The following is a 24,374-nucleotide window of genomic DNA, read 5'->3' on the forward strand; positions in this document are numbered from 1 at the left end:
ATCTCCTCAACATTAATCTCTCTCTCTTTCTCTCATTGTCATAAGAAGGAAGAATGCATTCATGACTTTTTGGAAGCATCGTGAGTTGTCAGTATTTGTTGACAGCAATCCTGGGCATGGGAGATCCTTTGGGCCCCAGGCCCCTGTTTACAACCAGAAAATACCTACAATATTCTAAGAACCATGAATATAAAGAGTTAACTATCACATCACAGTTACACAGCCAGTCCTTTCAGTCACGTGAGAAATAAGTCATAGAAGCAAACACCTTTATTAATACCTGGAATCGTTTGGTCTAACCTCCTGTCACTTCACTTCCTCTCTTTTCAAATGTGCTGTGCTGAGTCGCTTCAGTCGTGTCTGACTCTTGCAACCCCATGCACTGTAGCTGCCAGGCTCCTCTGTCCATGGGATTCTCCAGGCAAGAATACTGGAGTGGGTTGCCATTTCCTTTCACATTAGACGATGTGAAAAGATTTGTCATCATCAAAGGCTACTCCCGTTGATTGATGTTGTGGGAGCAGTCATCTTAAGATCACATTCTCTGTCTTGCCTGATTTGTAAAGGTTTATTTCAGTCAACATTTTGGGCCCCAGCCTTAGGTATGGGGCATATAAAGATGAATGGTACAGTGTCCATCAACAGATGAATGGATAAAGGTGTGGTACGTATATACGATGGAATCCTACTCAGCCGTAAAAAGAAGTGAAATTGGGTCGTTTGTAGAGACATGGGTGGACCTAGAGTCTGTCATACAGAATAAAGTAAGTCAGAAAGAGAAAAACAAATATCATATATTAACCGATATATTTATACAGAATCTAGGGAAATGGTACTGATAAACCTATTTGCAAGGCAGGAATAGAGACACAGGCATAGAGAAGGGGCTGTGGATACAGTGGGGGAAGCAGAGGAGGGTACGAATTGAGATAATAGCATTGACACACTACCATGTGTAAAATAGCTAGCTAGCCGGAAGCTACCGTATAGCACAGGGAGCTGAGCTCGGTGCTCTGTGATGACCTAGAGGGGTGGGATGGGAAGGAGGCTCAAGAGGGAGGGGATATGTGTATACATCCAGCTGATTCACATTGTTGTACAGCAGAAACTAACACAGCATTGTAAAGCAAGTTTATACTCCAATTAAAAAAGAATGTGCAGTTTGCACCAAGGTTCTGGAATTCTTAAGGAGAAGATTCCTATTTCTGTCCATGAAAACCAAGTTTCCAGTGTAGTGGTCTCAGTGTTTTCTCACACCCGTGAGGGCAGGGACCACCTACTGAATTCCTCTATCACCCCCAGGTCCCTGGAAGATCCAGGATCCCTGTCTTACCCGTTCACCTGCTTTTATGATCTTTCCTTCATAAATTCATTTCAGCAATATCCACTTACAGAGATATTAATTCCTTGGTTCTCAATAAAACCCATCACAGCTAATGTGGTAGATTTGTAAGAGCATCTCTTTTCAAAACAGTTATTTGTGGAGACTTCCCCAAAAAAACTCAGGTCAAAGCTCAAATGTGGGATTTATTCAGGAAATTAAAGTTAAATTGGCTTGGTTTGATTACGCTTTTGAGTTTTTTGTTGTTGTTGTTTTTGAAGAAAGGGAATTTTATAATTTAAAAATCATTTATTCTGGAAAAATGACCAAGCAGTATGAGATTAGTTTTTGTGTAAACCAATTACCTGCAGAGCCGCTTAGAATATAATGCCTTCTTGATTTCATATAACATTTTATAGACCTCTCTGACACATTACTTAAACAGAAAGGCCACGTTTCTCCAGTAACTCATTTAAAAGTCAGGCAATTTAAATTGTGTTTAAATGGAATAAGTAGATATCAAAGCTTGTATATTCTCATTTGTTCCTAATTTCTATAGAAAATTACACTTTGATAGAGGTAGTAAAGGTTGGTGTTTAGTAAACAAAGAAGTACTAGATTTTATGGGAAGAATAAATAATTCATAGAAACGTGTTAGCAAATTCCCCGCCACTCGGATCTATTAGTTTCTTTTCCGTGGTAGCCTTGGGCAGGAAACTCGGGAGTAGAAAAACCTCACACTGGTGCTCAGTAGAAAGGTCTCTCCATTTAAAATGTAATTCAGTTTTGAATGTGAGTTTAGAAATGAACAATCATTGCACCCTCAGCATGAGCCGTGAATCTATTTGCATGAATGAGTAAACGGATATCGAAGAATTTTTTTTTTTTTTTAGTTCAAGAAAATTGCTGGACCTTTTCCCACCTCTGTTCCCCATCCATCAAGTAATGCTGTTTTCCTTATTTGTACTTTTTTTTTCCTGTTTTATTGACAATTAGAAATGTTCGCAACATCATCATGCCCATTCACCTGCTTTTATGATCTCTCCTTCATAAATTTGTTTCAGCAGTATCCACTCACAGACATATTAATTCCTCGTTTCTCAATGAAAGCCATCACAGCTACTGTGGTATAGATTTGTAAGAGCACATTTTTTAAAAATGTTTTGCATGTAATCAACCTAGTTTTTTCTGGCTCTGATTTATATTTTTGTGACTTGCTATAATCAAATTCTTGATTTAAAGTTTTAATTTAAAATAGAAATATTCTTCCGTTATAACTGTTATCTTTAGAAACATGTTTCACACCGTCTCACCTTTATAATTTATAATTAATAATTGACATTCTGGAGGCCCTCTTTCTCTGGGGTCACCCCCAGCCTGGGGAAACCCAAGGAAGCTTCCTTATTAACCTTCCTTCCCATCTTAGGTCTAGAAATCAGGCCTCAGAGTAGCACTTGAAGTGGAGATGAACTGCTAAGGAAATTAAATGATGAATGGAGCAATAAAGAGTGATAAAAATGTAAACAAAAATTTTAAATGAAGAATAACTGATAAAAGGAGAAATAATGGGGCAAAGGGTGTCCTTCTCCAGGTTCAGGGTACTTACCAGAACCCATAGGAACAGGGAGAGGAGGTTGGTCTTTTGATCAAGGGCTGAGCAGTATGATTAGGAGAAAGGGTATGATAAATAATTGACCTAAAATAATAAGAAATCGGTGCTTGACAAAATTGCCCTTCAAGTCTTTGAGATTTAGCTCTGAGCATATTTTATGAGAGTAAGGCAGAAAACCATAGTTGTATGTAACCAAGATGAGACATGATCATTCTTTTCTAATCTTTCTCTATATCAAAAACAGATGTCTTTATTAAAACAGCTAAACTTAAGCAACTTTTAGTATCACCATGATATTTAAAGATTTCATGGTAAATCAGAATTTTAAAAAAATAAACCAGATACCCCACTTGATTTATTTTCTCTTTATTCTTGCTCCTCCTCTTCCTGTTTCCAGTCTCAAAAAGAGCCCTTTGCTTCTTTCACTGATGTATTTTCACTGTAAACAAAGATTCTAACCAAAACCCTCAGGTTTCTTTTATTTAACTCTTTTATTCTGCCTTATTTCAAACAAGGCTTCCTTTAACTTGTGAGTGAGTGAGTGAGTGAAGTCGCTCAGTTGTGTCCAACTCTTTGCAACCCCAAGGACTGTAGCCTACCAGGCTCCTCCCTCCATGGGATTCTCCAGGCAAGAATACTGGAGTGGGTTACCATTTCCTTTGCCAGGGGATCTTCCTGACCCAGGGATCGAACCCGGGTCTCAAAATGTAACAAAATTGTCCAGGAAAAAAAAAGTCAAAAGAAGCCTTGAGAGAGACAGCCCTGGTGTCAGTCTGCCCAAGGCCACTGGGCAGAAGGGGGCCTACTCCCTGCCACCCTCCCTCTCTCCACGTGGGTTTGGGGGTATCTGGAGGGTAGATTACAGGCTGTTGTTTGTTGTTGTTTAGTCAATCACTTGTGTCCGACTCTGCAACCCCATGGACTGTAGCCTGCCAGGCTTTCTGTCCATGGGATTCTCCAGGCAAGAATACTGGAGTGGGTTGCCACGCCCTCCTCCAGGGGATCTTCCTGACCCAGGAATCCAATCCGAGTCTCCTGCATTTTAGGCAGATTCTTTACCATCTGAGCCATGGGAAGCCCTCTCTCAAGTAAGCATGTGATAAAAATTATATAGTGGGGTGATGGCAAGTCACTTTCCTCAAAAAAAGTACCTAACGCGGACTTCTTCTGAGAGGGAAGTGAATGGTGTCCCCCCTGGCAGGCAGAGGGCTCCTTCTCAGAAGCAGGTCAGACCCTTTTCTTCCTCGATTTAAGAAGCAGAAAGGACTTCTGCCCAGAGGCCTCCCCATGGCCTCCGCGACCTATGCTCTCTGACCCCTCCCACCCCTGAAACATGCTTCCCCACCCTTTGCCTGCCCCACCCCCCATCTGTCCATCCAGGCTTGGCTTAAAAGTCCCTGAACTTCCTGTGTCCACCCCAAACCCCTGCTACCCCAGAACTGGGTTCCTGCTCCCTGGCAGCTCACTCCCCACTCGACGTCCTGCCTATCTTACTGTCTCCCAGCCCAGGATAATCGCCCCCAGGATGAAGACCACGTCTGTCTTGCTCAGTGTATTACATCCCAAGTCTGTCCCTTTTTATGAAAATAATTTGTGCCTCCCAGTCATTTCCATCTCAGGGGATACAGCAGGAAGTTAGCTACATATGAAGTGGTGTGAACTAAAGGAACTGTAGCCCACCAAGCTCCTCTGTCCATGGGATTCTCCAGCAGACCCCAGAAATGGTCAGTAGGTGGCATTAGACCAGTGTCCCCCACATATTGGTTAGAGGGGAACCCCCAGGGTACATGAATGAGCCCAGAAGGAAACCTGAGTACAGGTCCTGGTTCCGAATCTCAGTTTCTCATCTGTAAAATGGGGATAAGACTGTCTCAACAAACTTGTTTGAGTTTGTTCAGTTTTGTTTTGTTTTGAATTTCATGCCCAGTATTGATACAGATCCTGGGAATAGACTTTCTCATGTACCGCTGGGAGGGAGGTAAAGAGAATAAACTCTCGAGTACAGGCTGGGGTACAAGTCAAAACCCCTAAAAATGTGCACGTCATCTGCCCTAGCGACCTGGGAACCTAGTCTCAGAATTTATCGTAATCAGAGCTGTAAACACTGACCTGTCTGTAACATATTCATCCCAACATTATTTCTAATTAAAACAATGGAAAAATACTAAGTGGACATACTGACTGAATTTATCATGGCCTGCCCACCAAATAGGCCATGTAGCTATTAATGATAATTGCAGGAGGATTCTTTACCAGCTGAGCCACAGGGGAAGCCCAAGAATACTGGCGTGGTTAGCCTATCCCTTCTCCAGTGGATCTTCCTGACCCTACATTGCAGGTCGTTCTACATTGCAGGCAGATTCTTTACCACCTGAGCTATCAGGGAAGCCCCATTAATGATAATGATGTAGTTATTCTTAATGGCATAGGGAAATTATTAAGATATATTGAAAATAGAATAACAGAGCCACAGTTCATTGTGTTCTCAGTTAAAAGTAGACATATCAAGTAGACAAAAAGTAGACATATTTTCCCATTGGAAAAAAAGCTAGAAAGATATAAACCAACATGTTTCTTTGAATAGCTAATTTAGAATATTTTGTGTGATTTTCTAAATTTAGTTCTAAATGTTCTGAAATGAATGTACGTTACTTTTATAACATGGTTTTTTACCGCCCCCCCCCCCGCCTTTTCTCAAATGTAGGGTGAGAATACATACTTTTTATTTTATTTTTAAAAAGTTTTAATTGGAGTATGAAAGTGAAGTCGCTCAGTCGTGTCTGACTCTGCGACCCATGGACTGTAGCCCACCAAGCTCCTCCGTCCATGGGATTCTCCAGGCAAGAATACTGGAGTGGGTTGCCATTTCCTTCTCCAGGGGATCTTCCCGACCCAGGGATCAAACCCAGGTCTCCCACATTGCAGGCAGACGCTTTAACCTCTGCGCCACCAGGGAAGCCCTTAAATACCAGAATAGAGTCTCTCAGAAAACCTCCTATAGAGACACATAATTGGAGTATAGTTGGTTTATAATGTGTTAGTGTCAGGTATACAACAAAGTGAATCAGTTATACATATACATATATTCACTCTTTTTTAAGGTTCTTTTCCCATATAGGCCGTTACAGAGCACTGAGTAGAATTCCCTGTGCTATTCAGTAAGTCTTATTAGTTATCTACCTTACATACAGTAGTGTGAATATGTCAGTCCCAGTCTTCCAGTTTATCCCTCCCGCTCCATCCCCTGGTAACCATAATTTTGTTTTCTACCTCTGTACTCTACTTCTGTTTTGTAAATAAGTTTGTCTGTATCATTTTTTTTTTTTTTGGTTCCACGCATAAGTGGTATCGTATGGTATTTGTCTTTCTCTGTCTGACTTACCTCACTTACTATAATAATCTCTAGGACCATCTATGTTGCTGCACGTGGTATTCTTTTATTCTCCTTTATGGCTGGGTGATATTCCATTGTGTGTGTGTGTGTGTGTGTGTGTGTGTGTGTGTGAAGCATCTTCTTTATCCATCCCTCTGTTGATAAACATATATGCTTATGAAAAGTAAACCACAGGAACATAAACTTCACAGAATTAGCCACTGGAGCACCTTTGCCCACAACATGAGCTGACCCCAGCTCCTTGGACCAGCAGGAAGTGGGTCCCTCAAGGATCCAGGTGCTGAGGATGGTCATGGCTTCCTGGGTAAATATCCTCATTCTTATTTACGTGCCTTGTCAGCCTCCCCAGTTTTCATTTGTGCCCCTGAGCGCAGATTTAAACACCAAACTTGAACCTCATGATTCTCTGTGATTCTGACAAAGATCAGAAACTAAACTTCCGGGTAAAATCACCTATCTCAATCATTTAAATTCAAACGTGCTTTTGTGAAAGGTCTTTTCATAACACTAATACCTTTGAATTGATGGGCTTCCAGAGCCCTTGGAGAAGGAGTGAACAGTCTTTTTTTTTTTTTCTTTTTTTACACAAGGTCCAATTCAGGAAAAATAAAAATGTTTATGAGCCACATCTTTCTCCCACCCAAAATAAAACTAGCTTTTTAGAGTGCCATAGGGAAAAAAAATATCTTTCTTATAAGCTATAAACTACCTGATTGAAAGAAGAGCAGATATAATGCTTGCCCTGCTTTTCAACCATTTTGGGTCTTCTTTCTAGAGCAGTGTGAGAAGTGACCCCAGGCAGCCCCCTCCCCTTGCCTCTGGAAGATTGTGTGTGCTGCCCGACAGGAACACTAGGGAGTCCAGCTCCATGGTGTGCAGCAGGAGAGGGGGGGACCAGGAGGTGGAACCGTGGGCGCAGTCGTTCTGCGGGCAGGCTGGGCTTCGGAGAGGATGGCTGGAACCTTGGGGGAAGGGTAAACAAGGCCATTGAGGTGAGGATGCAGGCGCTCAGTGGCCGTGGAGGCAGAAGGTAAAAGCCCAACCAGGGAGGGGATTATGCAAGAGCAAACTGGAGAGTCTACCTTGAAAAATGAGAGCAAAAACGGGGGGAAGAAGTCAAGATGAGGACATCTGTCACTCTTACAGAAGAGCGAAAGCTGTCTCTTGAAGGGCTGGAGTCTGAGAAGGCAGGAGAGGAGCTGCCACCATCACTCTGAGGATTGGGAAGGGAGATGAGCCCTGGAGGAACCCCAGCTATGGGTCTTCGGGTGGGAGGGATGGAGGGGGGACAGGGTGGCTTGAGCAGCCTCTAGGGGGCCTCACAGATGCCAGATGCAAAGGAGGTTGGGAGAAGGGGATGGCAACTCACTGTCAGATTGAACACGCACCAAGTCTTGGGTGTGGTTAGAGGGTCTCCATCACTGTTGCCAGGACAACATACCCCTCGGATGGTCTCTCTTTCCATCAAGACTCCCATTTCATTGAATTCCACCTGCAGGCCCAAGCAGTCATAGCCTGGGAGAGAGGGGTCAGTGCTGGTCCCCAGGTCAGCGTGGGAGCCAGGATTCTGCAAGGGTCCTACCCCCTTCACATGCCAGCACCTCGACACCCCCTGGTCTCTGGCAGGTGGGCTCTGCTGCCCTCCTATCCCACCCCCAGCTCGTCTTATTCCTTGAGGGGCAGGTGGGCAGTGTCCCAGACACAGGCCGTGTCTGCAGGGGACAGACGGCCACCCTCGCCCTTATGGCCTCACCAAAACCAGAGACCCTGAGAGCTGTGCACTGGCGACTCCCAGGTCCCTGTGGGCACATGCTGGAGCCCAGGAGTGAACCGTGGCTTCTCCTCGGGGAAGCGGGCTCGAGCACCTGCTTAGATTGCTTCGGGAAGAATGAGGACAGGCAGGTACTGGTGGACCCAGTTCATCCAGGCTCCCACAAAGCCTTTCACAAGATGCCACACAAAGTCCACCTCAGAAAGCGGGCTCTGTTGAGGGCCAGGCTTGCGGTCATCTTTATGCTGTAGACGTTTATTTGATGTACAGCCTTGTGCCACCTCTTTTGAAAGTCACGTGTCCATAAACCACGCTCCGGCCAAGGAAGTGCCGTCACTGCGGACAGTCTCCTCGTTGTGTGGAGCTGGTGCCATGCTGAGCCTGTAATTTATTATACGTAGGTGTACTCAGACACGCTAGTCTTACCCATTATTGCTAACTGGGTGATGTTTTTAAATAAAGGATAAATAAATGGGGAGAACTCTGCCAGAAGTAAGATGCTGGTTGTGCCCATATCTTAAATACTGGGTTCCGAGGGGTTCATCCGTCACAACCGCTTGCTTCCCACCAGCTGTGCAGCCGAACTGTGTGCAGAACAGGCACAAATCGGGCGGCCCTCCCCTCAGCCCGGGGTGGGGGGGTCGTCATCGCTCCTGCCCAGATGGGCATGGGGAGGTTGGGACAACCCCTGGCCAGGGAGGGGTAGGGCAGGGCCTCCCTTCAAACCCAGGGTTCAGAGGCCTCCGCCCTCCTCGCTCTGTGAACCCCGGTTGGCAAATACAGGAGGAGCAGCTGCGCTCTGGCAAGCAAGTCCCTCCTCGTGTTAAATGACATCCAGAGGATGTCCTGGGCCCAGGAGGAGGCCAGGCCAGCGCTGCCTCCAGCTCACTCCCTGCCCCAGGCCCAGTCGCCCCTGCTCGGCTCTGACCGCGCACACTGACCTGTGCTCCCTGCTCTCTCTTCCAGCCCGCTGCTCGCCGTGTCCTTCGCCACATGCTGTGCGGTTCCTGGAGTCGCCCTGCTGACCTGGGGCGTGAACCCACTCACGGGCGCCCTGGGCCTCTTCAACATTTTCCTGTACACCTGCTGCTACACCCCGCTCAAGAGGGTCAGCATCGCCAACACGTGGGTGGGGGCGGTCGTGGGGGCCATCCCCCCTGTCATGGGCTGGACCGCAGCCACAGGCAGCCTGGATGCTGGTGAGTGTTTCAGCCTCTTTCTCCACAGGCCCGAGGCGTGGGTGCACCCCGCAGCAGCTCCCATGAGTGGCCACCGTGAATCAGAGCCTGCTTCCTTCCCTGGGCTGCGGTGCTTGGTGGTAGATGTTTTATTCTGGGCTAGTGCTTTGCCAGGGGCTTTCCCGGTGGCTCGGTGGTAAAGAATCCACCTGCCAATGCAGGAGACACGGGTTTGATCCCTGAATCTGGAGGAAGAAATGGCAGCCCACTCCAGTATTTTTGCCTGGAGGATCCCATGACAGAGGAGCCTGGTGGGCTACAGTCCATGGGGTCACAAAGAGTCGGGCAGGACTTAGCAGCTAAAGAACAGCAGCAGTCCTTTGGCAATAGAACGAATGTGGCCATGGGAAGCACTGAGTGCAGAGCTGCAGGGCGACCGTGCGGCCTGGCCTCTGGGTGAGCAGACGCTCTCTGCATGGGGAACGGCTGGGAGGAAACAGGACGACATGTAGAATGAGAAGAAAGTGCCTGAAAGTCAGGAGCCAAGTGAGGCCTGTCTGCGGAGGGTCGGCCCACATCCTGAGGAGGTGTCGGGGCTGGGCCCCCACCCGCCTGGCTCAGCAGACGCAGCCCCGTCAGCAGGTTCCTCCCTCCCCCAGAACCAGGTCATTTCCCCCTCTTCAGAGAGGACAGACTATTTTCATTAGTTTCTAATTTATTTTTATATGATTTGCTTAAATTGTTCATGCTGTCTACAATAAAACCATTGAAACACTCCTCCAGGTTTTTGGCTGGGATGTCACGGCTAAATTTGTGGGGTGAAAATAGGTCCTTCTTACCATCTGTAAGGGAAGTTTCACAGTCTAATTAGTCAAGTAATTAGTGTTCCTGACCGACACTTAGGAAGGAAGTGGTGAGGTTTCTTGCAGTCTGTGTAAGTACATATTTTTCAAATGAGCGATCAGAAGGCCGGTGACCATAAACCGTTGCCCCAGAAGCCACATCCCTGAGACTTTCATAAAAGCCCTTACACTCCATCCTGGCGAGCTCACAAAGGCGAGGACACCTTGACTGGATGGTCTCTTAGAGAAGCTTTAATATCCTGTAATGGCGGAGTCTCACGAATCTGCAAATATAATATCCTAATGCGTCCTTGCCGGTCTGTTCTGTGACGAACCTGAAACCAGAGTCTCTTGCGAGTGGGAGGCAGTGGTGGCCCTGGGGGAGGGGGCCTGGGTTTGGAACCCTGGCGCCCCCTTCCCTGCTTAGCTTTTGCCCTTCAGAACAGAACCTCACCTCCTCAGGTGGCCACCTCCTCGCCTCCCATGAGGCTGTCACGGCCTGTCTCTCCCGGAGCTGTTGTGAAGACTCAGTGAGCTGTTGTTAAGTCTTCCTCATTCATAGAGATGGTGTATTACTGCAAATGAAGGAAGGTCGTGAGATTTCATTCGTCTGCAGACTCTGAGCAATTAATTCCTAGTGACTTGGCTGTGGCTTTGCAGAAAAGGAGATGTCTACTGGCTTAGCAGGGAAGAGCGCTGGGGTCCATTGCTGCTGTTCAGTTGCTAAGTCATGTCCGACTCTTTGCAACCCCACACCATCTCATCCTGTTGCCCTCTTCTTCTTCTGCCCTCAGTCTTTCCCAGCATCAGGGTCTCTTCCAATGAGTCGTCTCTTCACATCAAGGGGCCAAAGTATTGGAAGCTTCGGCTTCAGCATCCGTCTTCCAATGGATATTCAGGGTTGATTTCCTTTAGGATTGACTGGTTTGATCTCCTTGCTGTCTCAAGAGTTCTCTCCAGCACCACAGTTTGAAAGCATCAGTTCTTTAGCGCTCAGCCTTCTTACGGTCCAACTCTCACATCTGTACATGACTACTGGAAAAACCAAGTCACTAACAGGGTCCGATAGTGACCTCTGTCTTGGGTGAGGGAAGAGGGAGGGGAGGGCACAGGTCTGGCATCCCTGGACTGGATGACGTGTGAGTTTCTCCCCCGGTTTTCAATTGTAAACTTTTAAGTGCACATCTGGGCACCTCCTGCTCAGATTCCTGCTGCTCAGCTCTGCCTGGAGCCCCAGCCTTGACCCAACTAGCCTCTCCCGCCTCTCCCCTCCAAGCCTTTCCAGTGATGCCCAGACATTCAAAAGCAAGCAGGTGGCTCCCCGGCTCTGCCTCCCCCATGTGCTCTGTTCCCACCCAGGTCCTGCTGCCCCAACACATGGACGCCTGTGCCAGGCCACCCACCCATCTGTTGGACGCAGCCCCAGGTCCTATTCAATTTCCTCAAACCTGGCACAAGGAGCAAGGCACCCCAAAGTGCCTTTTCTGTCTAGGGAATCCCAGCCAGGGCCAGGGTCAGGGCCAAGTGTGACAGCCCCAGGGGCAGGTGCCTCTGGAGGGATGCGAGGGCAGTCAGTCTGCGGCCGTGGAGAACTCAGCCAGCTCTTCATGCAGGGTGCAAGGACCACGGTTCCCGCTGTAGGCTGGAGGCCCCATCATCCTCCCAGCAGTTCCCCGCGAGGAGCTTGGGCCTCAGGACACGTTGGCTCGAGCCACATCCCCGGAGGCCAGAGAGCAAGCGCTCCTCAGGTCCTCCCACTTAGGACGCATGTCCAGGCAGAGCCCTTGTTCAGCCACAGTCTGGATCTGGCTAAACGACTAGCAGTCATATTTAAAGTAAATTTTTTCCCCCTTGAATTTGAGTTATAGTGTTTCTGCAATCCAGATCTCATCATGTGTGTACAAACTCATTCACACAGAGCAGCTCAGGCCAGGCTGTGCTTTGTTTAGACCACAGCCGAGAATGCATGTTCAATCCTAAGCAACAAGCCTGTGACTGCCTGGACTGACCCTGGTGTAGCGCAAAGCAGCCTGACAGGCTGAGTAACCACACACACAAGGTCCTTCTGTGACCTCTGAAACTGACTTCTGTTACATCCTTTTGCTACAGATCTCTAAGATGCACTGAGGGGCACACGGTAACGGCATGGTTTACTGCCCCCAGAATCCTAATCCAGCACAGATCGAATCATACACCCGAAGCCTCATCGGGTTTTCCCAGGTGACTCAGTGGTAAGGAATCCACCTGCCAATGAAAGAGACATGAGTTTGATCCCCAGGTCAGGACAATCCCCTGGAGAAGGAAATGGCAACTGACTCCTGTATTCTTGCCCCAGAAAGCCAATGGACAGAGGAGCCTAGAGGGCTACGGTCCATGGGGTCGCAAAGAGTCAGACAACTTGGTGACTGAAACAACAGAAAGCCTTGTCAGGTTTATACAAAAAGAGTGATTCTACTTAACGTGATGCTGCAGATTGCTTCAAAAGTTTCAAAACGTTGATTTGATAGGCAGAGCCAACTCAAGCTAAGCCATAAATCTTGGAATGAATTGGATAAATGAAATAACGAATCAGTGAATAAGTACCTTCCGTTTTCCAGATGGAAAAATTAACATATTCCGAAGTCAGTCACCAGATATCGATCGACACATATTTCTTGAGCATCAGCTGTGAGTACAGGAGAAAATGACACACAAAAAGATGAGGCAGAATCTGAGAGAATACAGTTGAAAGATTTGTATCACTGGGACTTTAGGGACTAAGTTGGCTAGCATTTTATATAGTTTGGTCACCTTCTAGAACTGCATTTTCTAACATGGAAGGCACCAGCCAGAGTCTAAAACGATGGTTCTCAAACTTCAGTATACATCATTGTCCCTGGATGGAGGGCTTGTTAAAACTCAGGTTCCTGGGCCCTGCCCCCAGAGCTTTGATTCAGTAGATCTGGGATGGGGCCTGGGAACCTGCATTTCTAACAAGTTCCCACGTGATACTCATGCCTCTGATCCAGGGACCACATTTGAGAACCACCAGTCTGAACAGACAGAACCAGAGAGTGTTCTCACTGCAGAATGCTCTGGAAACACAGAGGGATTTGGACCGAGGGCGTGGCAGATGGTCCTGTCACTGATGCGGTATCGGGGCCATTTCTGTTATCCACCGAGGTGGTCATATCTCTTCTGGGTTCTTATCTTAGGGGTCGTGTTTGTTTGAAGGACCCCTTCTGAGAGGGAAAAAAAAAAGCAGCCAGAAATCTTTTCTTTCTTCTGTGGCATCTCCAGCCCTTCTTGTCTTTAAACCTCCAAAGACTGATCACCATGAGCAGCCATGAGGACAGAGGTGTTTGGAAATCTCTGCTGAACTTGCTGCGGGGCACAGTGCGGGGGGTGGCGTTTGCGGAGAGGGGCAAGGTGGTGACAGAGGCCAGGCTGCTGGTCTCACTCCCCTGCTGAACCATCCCCACAGCCGACTCCATGCAGGGCCCTGTGAGATGCAGTCACCAAACCCAGTCCAGTTCCCACGGACTCCTCCTGTCTCAGCATCTTCAGGGAGAGGCAGGCAGGTGATCACTGAGCAGAGAGCTTTAGCGGGGCCTCTGGGCTCTCTTAAATTGGCCCCCCGAGTCTGTCCACAAAGACTTTGGAGCCAAGTGACTTCTGAACTAAATCACGTCCCATTTACTTGAAGAGGGGAAGTGCTTTCCGAGAAGAGAGCGTGTGCGTGGGGGCCGGGAGGCATGAGTGCCTACGTGAGAACGTCATCCATGCCCTCCCCACTCCAGCTCACTTTCCCCAGCTGGTCAGCTAGGACTTCACACTCCAGCCCCAGCACTCTATAGACACTGCCCCTGACCAGGCAGACCTGTGCTAAAGCCCTTTCCTGGGGCTTGGTGGACAGTGATCCCAAGTGAGGGGCCACAGCTCTGGGCCATGTGCAATGGGGATCCCCAAGCCTCACCTTGAAGGTCCTTCCTCGAAGGAACTGGCCACCCCATTGGGAGGAAAGATACCAGATTAAATAGCTGCAGAAAACAGTGCTTCGCAGACGGCTGACGGAGTAAAGAAATCCCATGTTTGGAATCACCCTTACCCCTTCTTAGCATCTAATCCTTTCCCCTGGTGGCTCAGACAGTAAAGTGTCTGCCTGCGATGCGGGAGACCTGGGTTCCATCCCTGCGTCGCGAAGATCCCCTGGAGGAGGAAATGGCAACCCACTCCAGTACTTTTGCCTGGAAAATTCCATGGACTGAGGAGCCTAGTAGGCTACAGTCCGTGAGGTCGCAAAGAGTCGGACACGACTGAGCAACTTCATTTCACTTCTTAGCATCTGGATCTTTCTGTGGTTTTGTGGTTGCCATGGGGCCATCAAGACCTCAGGGCCCCGAACACTGAAGGGCCTGCTGTCCGGCCTCCAGCGAAGATGTAAGATAAGCGTGAGGAGAGCCCTGGGCTCTAGTTTCTTTTTCCCACGATGGCATCGTTGCTGTCTGCTTGGTTTTCATCACACATGAGAGAGAACTTCTCCCGGAGGTGGTCTTGATGCCCCAGTGGTAAGGGTACAAAGCCCGTGCTGACCCGCCCCTTGGGAATCCAGCCCAGGGTGGGAGGGATGATTGTGAAGCAGGACTGGGGGGCCAGGTGGAAGGTGAAGACAAACAGATTAATGGGTGGAAACTGTCAAAGCTAAACAAACGCTAGGTATTCTCGGTGTCTGCTGGTTTGCAGCTGCACAAAGAACGGTAAAGAGGTGGCTCTTCTCTCCCAGGGGAGTTTTGGTTTCAGAGGGGCCGGGCCCGGCCAGGGCTCAGCCCGAAAACACTCTTGTGCCAATAAAGGTGACCATGACAAGGGGTTTTCCTGTGTCCATTCTCCTCTGAGACCCTTCTTCCCACCTACCCAATGACTTTGCTGCCTTTTTTTTTTTTTTTTTTGGCTTCATTGCTGTTAGCAGAAAATATTAAAAATGCTTACCACCTAAAACTCAGGAAGATTGAGTAAGAGGGCCAGGCCCTAGCACAGCCAGCTTGCTGTCTGAGGCACGGAAGTGCTTGGTTTGACTCTGCAGGCAGTGGCCAGCGAGGAAAGTGGTGACCTGAGGGCCTTAGGGAGGGTCGGGGGGGTGGGGACCGTGGGTGAGGGCCCGACAGCAGACACTCTGGCTCTGGAGCCACACGCATTAGCCTCTTGACAGTGTTTACCTCCAGAGACTGTCTAGTTTATCTCAGAGGCTTCAGGCTAAAGTCCTGCCCTCCCCTCCTCCTCCTCCTCCACACCAAAGCCACCTCTCTTCCCACTGCCCCGCCCCCGCCCCCCATTTCTTAAAAAGGCTCAGATTCTGTTTTGTCATTTCCCTAAGTCTGAGTGAGTCCCAGGTCTTGGGAGTTTATGGGATGGGTCTGGTGACTGGCTCATAGAGGTCTGTGAGTCGCCTTTGGTCTGTAATTCTGATGTCGTTGTGTGGTTGACATTAATTATGTCAGCCAACTTTCAGATACAAATGAGGACTCGGGAACAAGCTCTTATCAGGAAGTGACACTCAACAGATGGATGGTTCTAGTAACAAACAGAGAATGAGGATTTTTAGCCCCTGCTGGTAAACTACAAAATGCTAGATACTGTCTCACCTTATTTACCTCCTTTATTCCAGGATGAGAAGGTAGGACAGAATTCATTCACTCATTCATTTTGCAAATATTTATTGAGGGCTTACAAGTACCAGCTGCCGTTTAACCCAAGCACTTTTGAAGATTCTCTTTAAAGTGCTGCCTCGCTTCGAAATCAGACTGGAAAACGAGTGAGCTCCTTTCGTGTGAGATTTTTCCATACCTAGCCTTAGACCACGAGATGATTAAGATAAATGACATTTCTAAAGACAGGGTAAACAGGGAACATTATGGGAATATTAGCAAACCAAACAATACTTGGAGCTCTAAGCCGAAAAAACAAACTCCTAAGCAGGGAGGGATGAGAAACACACCGCCAGCCGGAGCTCAGCAGTGTAACTGGCGACCGTTGGGTACACAGCATCCGGCCTTGTCACCCCTGGGTCACGTAGCTGGTCAGGATCACAGGAGCTGGGCCTTGGCGGATGCCACCCGGCCCGGAGTAGAGTCAGTTCTGTTCAGCAAACAGATTTGTGTTTGTGTGATAAAGGGCCAGACCTTCAAGTGTGAGTTGAGGCGTGGGGAGCAGGTGAGGAAACACCCAGGGACCGGGAGGAAGGGGAGGGAAGCCCCGACTTCCTGGGAGTCAGGGCTCTGTGCTGCCTCTGCTCTCGACTTTGCTTCAAACAAAACTGCGAAGGGCTGCTCGTGGATGGCAGGCGGGGACCGCCAGGGGAGCGGGGAAAGGGTGAGCGTCTCCCCCTCCTTGCCTCGCCTCTCCATCCCTCTCTGTCCCTTCTGGAGAACCTTCAAGGGCAGGTGGCCACTGCCACCCCATTTCCTATTTTCAGGGGACTTTTCACCTACCCTGTGTCGCCATGCCCCTTCTGCGGCATCCTGGAGGCTCATCACAAGGGAGAGGCTGATCGGTCTCATGGGCGCCTTCATGTTCACCCTCGGAAACAAGGCTTTGAAATCGCTGGCCCTGAAGCTTCAGGCTTGGCCAAGCCCAACCCCCCAGCGAGCCCCCAGTTTACATGAGCCATCACCCCAAAGCTCCCAAGGGGTGGGGGCCGCGTGGAGAAGGAGCCCGTTGTCGGCGGGGGAGGGCCCCTGAGCCCAGCACAGGCTTTGCTGGGGCCGCATCTCTTGTTCTTCAAGGCCCTTCGTGGACAGCGGCTGGCCGCGAGTGGTTGGGGTCGGAGTGGGAAGGGCTGAATGTGAGCCCGCAGGGCAGCAGAGAGAGCGAGTGAGCTGCAACCACTGCAGTCTGTTTGAAGGGATTAGTTTCTGGAAGAGTTCCGACAGAGCTGGAGCTCTAGCTTGGAGCATCTCATCTCCGCTGTGTTGGGAACTTGCTCGGCTGGGATCACCTTGACTCGGTTCGCCACAAAACACAGAAGTGCTTCATGCTATGGGCCCCAGCACAGGGTGAGGCTCTCCGCACCTTAGGGTGGTGTGGAGGTGGCTGAGAGAGGCTTTAAGAGTATTTTCCAGGAGTGGCTGGGAAGACTCTGGCTGGCCTTGCTCACCTAGGTGCCCCCCTAATCGGGGAGGGGCCGGGAGATATGGGTTCTCCTCACGTCCGCACACACAGCACAGTTGGCGAGCTCCCGTGTTCTCTGTGTGTGCGGAGGGAAGGAAGGAAGGCCCCCGACCCCCGGACCTCCTCCGGAATTACCTGCAAACAGGATCGTGGAGTCATCCATCCTCACCCATCCTCTGGAGAGTCGTAGGCACAGTTGCGGCAACCATCACAGACTGCCGTATTCTGTGTATTCATTGACCCACAGATATTTGCTTAAAAGAAAGGAAGCAGACATGCCTTCTGGATATGATTAAACCCAGTAGATAAGAAGATTCTGCGGCTAGGCAGGAAAATGAGGAAATACATTGAAAAGAAGAACACGCATCGCTTGAGTGAACGGACTGAAACTCAAAGAGACCATCTTCAGATCTCAGGTCACATGTCACCTCTTCCAGGAAGCCCTCCCTGATCTCCTCAGGGCCAACTGAGGTCTTGCTCCTGTGAGCTCCCCTCAAGCCCTGCACTGAAGGTGGCATCCCCCAGCCTGTGCCTCCTGTATTGTCTCTGTCCGTGGGGAGACGCTAGCAGAAAAAGGGCCTCAGGGGCAGACCAAGCCTGCCCTACAGTGGGTGTGCAGTCAGTATCTGTTGTCGCAGAACACAGGCCCAGTACAAGCTGACTGCTCTGTGGGGGCGAGGGTGAGCAGAGGCCTTCGAGTCAGGAAACTGAGGGCTCTATGTTTCCCCCACAAGGAAGGTGGGTTCCCCCAAGCCCCCGGACTAATTCCAGGCTTCCTGTGCTCACTCGCCTTATCTCGATGGAGACGGTCATTTGTTTCACATCTTTCATAGGAGCTGAGGCCGCTGCAGCGGAGGAGAACTGGGCGGGGGTGGGGACGTGTGATTACAGTCCATTAAGGCTCAGCTGTGATTTCTAAAGCTCTTTTCATTTGTGACAGGAGCCAAACCCCTACCCCAATTTCCTCCCCCCGGAGGAAGCAGCATGCTACTCTTAGGAAAATGATTTTTTTTTTTAATTATGTTATTTTAAGGAGAAGCATACCTGAAAATGTGTATTGAGCAAAACAGAACAGTCCGGCTGGCACACGAAAAGAGAGGGCTTTCGAGAAAGACAAGCGAGACTCCACGTGGGAGCCTGATGTTTCCACCATTTCCAGGCTGGTTTCCCAGCTGCGCTGGCTCTTTCTCGGCCATTTCAAGAGCAGCACAGCTCCTGAGCCCTGGCTTACCTGTCCCCTCCCCCACCTCTAATGATCGCGATGCCGGTGCCCAGGGGACACAGCTTGGTACTGTTGGTCCCCCTTGGGCTGGCGCCGTGCTCAGAGCCTCTCAGTGGCTGGTGCCCCAAGAACCAGTCACACTGCCTCCTCCGTGCTGGTCCCTCCGACATCCGGGGGCGGCTCTACTTTGTCATCAGACCACAAGGGAGAAGCGGGCCTTCTGTCGCCCTGTTTCCCACTTCACTTGTACCTGGGTGGTCCAGCCTTGCTTCTGTCTCACTAATTCCCTGAGGGTGCTCACTGTCAAGAAGAATATCGTCTGTGTGTTTGCAGGAGAACAAACTTTTTTTTTTAAGGTACCAGCACTCTTACTTAATAAACGGACTTTGTCTGTCCAAGCCTTCCTCTCCCCCATAATGTGGCCAACATTCTGATGACTACCAGGCATGCGTGTGTGCCAAGTCTCTTTAGTCATGTCTGACTCTTTGCGACCCCATGGACTGTAGCCCACCAGGCTCCTCTGTCCATGAGATTCTCCAGGCAAGAATACTGGAGTGGGTTGCCCTGCCCTCCTCCAGAGGACCTTCCGACTCGGCGATTGAACCCACATCTCTTATGTGTCCTGCTTTGGCAGGCGGGTTCTTTACCACTAGTGCCACCTGGGAAGCCCGACCACCAAACGGTGTCAGGCGCTGTTTGGCAGCAACTTCGTAGGAGAAGGTGCCAGGGGTGCAGAAGAGCCTCAGGCAAGTTGATTATCTTTCTCATCTGTGAGGTGAGGGCAGCCCTACCCGTAGGAAGGTGCTGGGAGCATGAGAGTCCGGACGTGTCTCCTCTCCACGGGGCCTGTGAACGAGCCGCCAGGTCTTCAGGGGGCAGATGTCTGATGGGCAAACTTAAGACGGCCTCTAAGAGAACCTCCACGTCTCCACCAAGAACTGTGCATGTCCACCGCCTGGAGGAAAGGCATCAGCGTCTGCCCCCGTCACCCCTCCTTGGTGACCCCTGCACTGGGGGCTCCACCCTCACCAGCCTGTCTACACACACACACACACACACACACCCCTGCACTGGGGGAGATGCCCCCCCCATCTGGGATGCAGGTGCCCTGTGACCCAGCCCCACCCTCACCAGCCTGTCTACACACACACACACAGCCTGACCGCAGCCTTCACGTCACCCCGGACACACACTGAGCCACCCTGCACAGGATAGTGGAGTTGGCCGTGGCTCTCCGTCACCTTTGGGAAGGTTTTCCCTGAGCAGTCACTCCCAGGTCATGCATCCTTTCGCCCTGTTTGAGTCTCTGAGTCGCAGCCGTCAGTGTCACTGCATTGCGCGCTCCCCGCCCTCTGGACTCCTTGCTGGCCGCTGCCTCTCTGGCATCCAGGGTCATCCCCAGTGGGTGGCAGGCACCATCCTTTCTTTGCCAGCAGATTCAACAAATAGAAGCTGCTTCTTTTACTGTTCAGATTGGAGTGTTCGCATGAACTAAGATGTACATGTGCTAATTACAGATAGGGTCAGAATGGATGGGGGGACTTGACAGCTTTCCCAGACCATGCTGGCCTCTTAGTAGGCACTCGGGGAACACGTCCTGTGTGCGCAGAGGAGGAATGAACCTGAACCGTCTTCCCAGGAATGGCTGCGGCCCCCTGGGGAGACACAGCCCCGGTGCAGTGGGGGAACCAGGGTGAAAATCAGACATGCTCCTGCCGAGTTCCTCCTTCACCTCTTGTTAGAGAACTTAGCATCATCTGATTCGTTTGCTTCATGAGGATTATGTTTTATTTTAGTCGCTCGTGTCCAATTCTTTGTGACTCTGCACTGTAGTCCACCAGGCACTTCTGTCCGTGGAATTTCCCAGTCAAGAATCTGAAGTGGGTTGCCATTTCCTTCTCCAGGAGATCTTCCCAACCCAGGGATTGAACCCAGGTCTCCCACATTGCAGGCAGATTCTTAGCCACCGGGGAGCCCTCATGAGGATTATAAAATCTGCCTAAAGTCCTGCAGTCACATTAAGTCAGGTGACAGAGTGTCTGTTAGTAGGAGGTGCTCAGTAACTGGTAGCCTTCACCCCAGGGTGTTTAGGGAAAACCCAGCTCCAGAGGAGAGATGCTCAGGTGCTCACCTGTCCTAAAAACTGCAGATGACAGGCAGGTGTCTGCCCTGCCTTGGACACAGCGCCCCTGTGCCACTCCGGGTTCTCCACTCCTGCTGTGGAGTACCCCGCCCTCCTGGCGGTGCCGGCCGTGTACCTGTGCGCCCTGTCTGTGGCGCCCACCCCCGCATCTCCCGGGCTGCCCACGGCACTCAGGTTCTGTTGGTGGTGCCCATTAGGGAGCTGCCAGCAGGGTCCTTCCATCTCTCACCCAAGCCCCTCACGCGCAAGCCAGCTGGGGGAAGCGAGAGAAAAGCGCAGCCCAGCGTTCTCACCGGACAGTGCTGCCCTTGAACGTGTCTTCCCTTGTCATGGTGTGGGCACTTGGGGCGGGGGGGAGGTGGGGGCGGAGAGAGCGGGCAGGAGCCACAGGTGCTCAGCCCCGTGGGAACCCAGGTGCCAAGGTGCCCAGCCTCCCTCCCCCGCCGTGAGGACGTGGGATGCGGGAGAGGATTCAGCGCCCCAGCCCGTCTCCTCCTCCATATCCATCTCGGCCTCTGAGCAGAGGACCCGGGGGAGGCTGGGAGTGTGGTGGGAGGGGGTGCAGCGCTCAGGTCGGGCTGCCGCCATCTGGGGGCGGGCGGAGGAGATGCCTGTGTAAACCTCTGACGACAGCCTGTCTTGCTTCCCCGCCTCCCCCTCCATGCAGGGGCCTGTCTTCTGGGAGGAATCCTCTACTCCTGGCAGTTCCCTCACTTCAACGCGCTGAGCTGGGGCCTCCGTGAGGACTACTCCCGGGGCGGCTACTGCATGATGTCCGTCACCCACCCGGCCCTGTGCCGGCGCGTCGCCCTGCGCCACTGCCTGGCATTGCTCGCCATGTGCGTCGCCGCACCCGCCCTGGACGTCACCACCTGGACCTTCCCGGTCATCGCCCTGCCCATCAACCTGTACATCTCCTACCTCGGCTTCCGGTTCTACCGGGACGCGGACCGGAAGAGCTCCCGGAAGCTGTTCTTCTGCAGCCTCTGGCACCTGCCTCTGCTCCTGCTGCTGATGCTTACCTGCAAGCGGCGAGCGGGGGAGGAGGGCACGGGGGCGCCGCAGAGCTGACGGCCGCCCGCTCTGGGAAAAGCAGAAGACGTCCAGGGAGACGTGCAGGGTTTTCGGTTGTTTTTTTTTTTTTTTCACTCTGCTGTTAGGCAAGAAATATTTTGGTTATTCCAAAGCACCAGGAGCAAACTCGCTGCGTTTGAAACGAGGCTGTAAAATAATTTGGTGCTCAGTGACCACTGGACAACTTTTTTCATGGTGATATCCAAAATGTTCCCCAAATGAGAATCGGAGTGGCTCTGTGGATTGACACAAGGAGAGGGTGGGTTTTTTGTTTGCTTGTTTTCCTTTGAGGGTTGTTACAGAGGCCTTCCTCCGACCCCACCACTTGGTTCGTCTTCTCCCTCAGGTCGAAGTGCAGGTTCACCTTGCTTCTCCGCCCTCCCCACCTGCCGGCCAGGGAGGCCAGACAAGGTGCTCACTCGCACGCTGGCATCTGTGGTTCTGTGGCCTGTGGTCCCTCAAAGGCTGCGTCAGAGTAAATGCTGCTGCCGGCCGCAGCCCTCCTATGAATGAGCCGGGCCCAGCTCCTGCCCCATGTTCTCAGCCTCATACCCCCTCAAATGCTAATAGAACACCAAGTACTGGCTGCCACCCACCTCAGGGAGGATTCAAACGGTTACCCGGGAATCTCAGACCGGCCCTTGTCCCCATCCTGTTAGGGAGCAGCATTTCAGAAACCCCAGGGAACCGAGGGCATCTTTAAAGTCCACTGTCCCACACAGGTGGTATCAGAGCGGTTCTTTGTAGAAGGGGCACGTTAGACTTAAAGCCAGAAGCCCCTCCGGCTCTGACCCACCTCTCCCTTTTCAACCACTGCTGCAGTCGTCAGCTGGGCTCAGGGTCCAGTGAGAAGGGAAGTCAGAAGGGGCTGAGCTGGGCCACCCAGCCCTCACAGCTCACATCCTTGTTCCTTTGGTTAAAAACATTTCCACCCTGCTATCTTCAGGACTTAGAAATTAGCCTCCACACAGCCAGCGGCTTGGAGAGCCAGAAGCAAAAGCCAGACTCCTAGTGGGGATGCTTCTGGTGCCCCCCTCCAAGGGGGGGGTGGTGCATGGGTCCCCACAGGCAGGGGTGGCCTCCGACACCAGCGGTTCCCCCAGCCCCCCAAGTCCGCCTCATCATCCAGTTACCGGATGTCCCATTTGCCTGAAGGCCTTGAGGTTTAACAGGATGTTTTAGTTACTCTGTCTCCGGGGCACTGCTGCCCTGGAAGGAATTTATTTGGGAGTTTCAGCCACATTCAACATGTCCCTTCTCTGAAAATGCCCAAAGCGATTGCAGGTAGCATCTGATTTTCAACTGCACTTACTTGGCCGTGTTCAGGTCGCGCTGCGGGAACTGACAAAGTCGCGTCTGGCGGGCGGTCCCCAGCCCAAAGATCTGTAAGTCGCGTGGGTTCTCTGCTGCAATAAACCTGCACCGCGAGCCCCAGTGTGTGTGGCGTCATTCCACTCGTCTGCGGCACCTGGCAGAACGGGTGACACTTGCCTGACTGTCACGAGCGGCCATGGGACTGGCAGGCGCTGGGGTGGAAACGAGCAGCCGGCGCGCCTGAAGGAATCCCCCCGCCCCCCACCCTCTGCTCAGTCACCCAGTCTCCCTTCCATCGCCCTGGAAGTGGGCCTGGGGGCCTCCCCACCTCCTTACCTGTTGTTCTCCTGCTCGGAATATACAGTGCCCGCTGCACGGTCTGCACAAGGAACAGCGCCCCTGCTCCTCGGCGCTCAAACCGCGCGAACCCCTCACTGCCCCGCCCTCGTCGCTCTCACACCTCCCAGGGGCCACCCTCTGAGGACCACCTTCCCAAACCCTGTCCCCTGGCCCTCACGGAAATGTGGTATTCACGCTCCCAAGAGCCCAGACCGCTGCTTGCTCATCCAGGCCTCTGGACATCCTGGGGCTTCACCTGTAGAGCCGGGGGCTCTGGCCCTGACCGTTGACCGCCAGCACTTGCCAGGCGGATGAAGTCCGGGCGCCCAAGCATCCTTCCGGCAGGTCACTGGGTAAGCCTGCAGTCCATGCTGGGGTGGCACGAGCGCATACAGAGGGCCTCCTAAGACTGAAGGCTAAAGACAGGAAGGTCTGAGTTTGCTCACCCCAGCGTTTCCCTGCCTATGTCGGGAGCCCAGCCTGGGATGCCCGGTCTGGATGTGAGTGTCACTCAGCCGTAAGGCCATCAGGCCCCGGGCTGCAAGAGTAGAGGGGCCATGCAGGCAGGAGCAGGAGCCTGAGCTTCAACACAGGATTGCACTTGAACTTGGGTTATTTCATAATACAGCAAACTAATGACAAGGAAAAGGGTCATTCCAATTCCCTATTTAGCTTTTTAAAAAACACGACAACACAATATTCCTTCTGACTGGGAAAATTGTACCAGCTTCCTTTTAGTAAAAACACTGCATCCATTATGGATGAAACCTAATTTCACCCAGGGTCCCTCTCCGTGGGCCCATAGTGAGGGGGACGCTGTTGCCTGGTCCCACAGTTGGTTTGTCTTCAAACAGAAAAATGGGGTACATCTTGCCCAATACAAATATCTTCACTGCACTTTAAATACGTTTTGAGTGCCCCAGGCCCTGATGCTAAAGGAGAAATACAAGGCTGTTGGAGACTGCTTTGCTCTGAGGATGTATGGAGTTGAATATCCCTCTGACAGTTTATTTTTCTG

General features: G+C 51.2%; 1 protein-coding gene across 1 annotated transcript in view; it reads left to right on the forward strand.

Moving 5' to 3' along the window:
• LOC133232122 (protoheme IX farnesyltransferase, mitochondrial) overlaps positions 1–23,131 on the forward strand; it is a 109,020-nt gene extending 85,889 nt beyond the window's left edge. Inside the window, exons 6-7 of the mRNA XM_061391125.1 lie at positions 9,065–9,297; positions 21,297–23,131. Of these exons, the coding sequence (XP_061247109.1) occupies positions 9,065–9,297; positions 21,297–21,700 (637 nt within the window). The 3' untranslated portion in view covers positions 21,701–23,131. The remainder of the gene's footprint in view (positions 1–9,064; positions 9,298–21,296) is intronic.
• The last annotated feature ends 1,243 nt before the right edge of the window (positions 23,132–24,374 follow it).

This window comes from Bos javanicus, chromosome 19 (genome assembly GCF_032452875.1).
Source record: "Bos javanicus breed banteng chromosome 19, ARS-OSU_banteng_1.0, whole genome shotgun sequence".
NCBI classification, from domain to species: domain Eukaryota; kingdom Metazoa; phylum Chordata; class Mammalia; order Artiodactyla; family Bovidae; genus Bos; species Bos javanicus.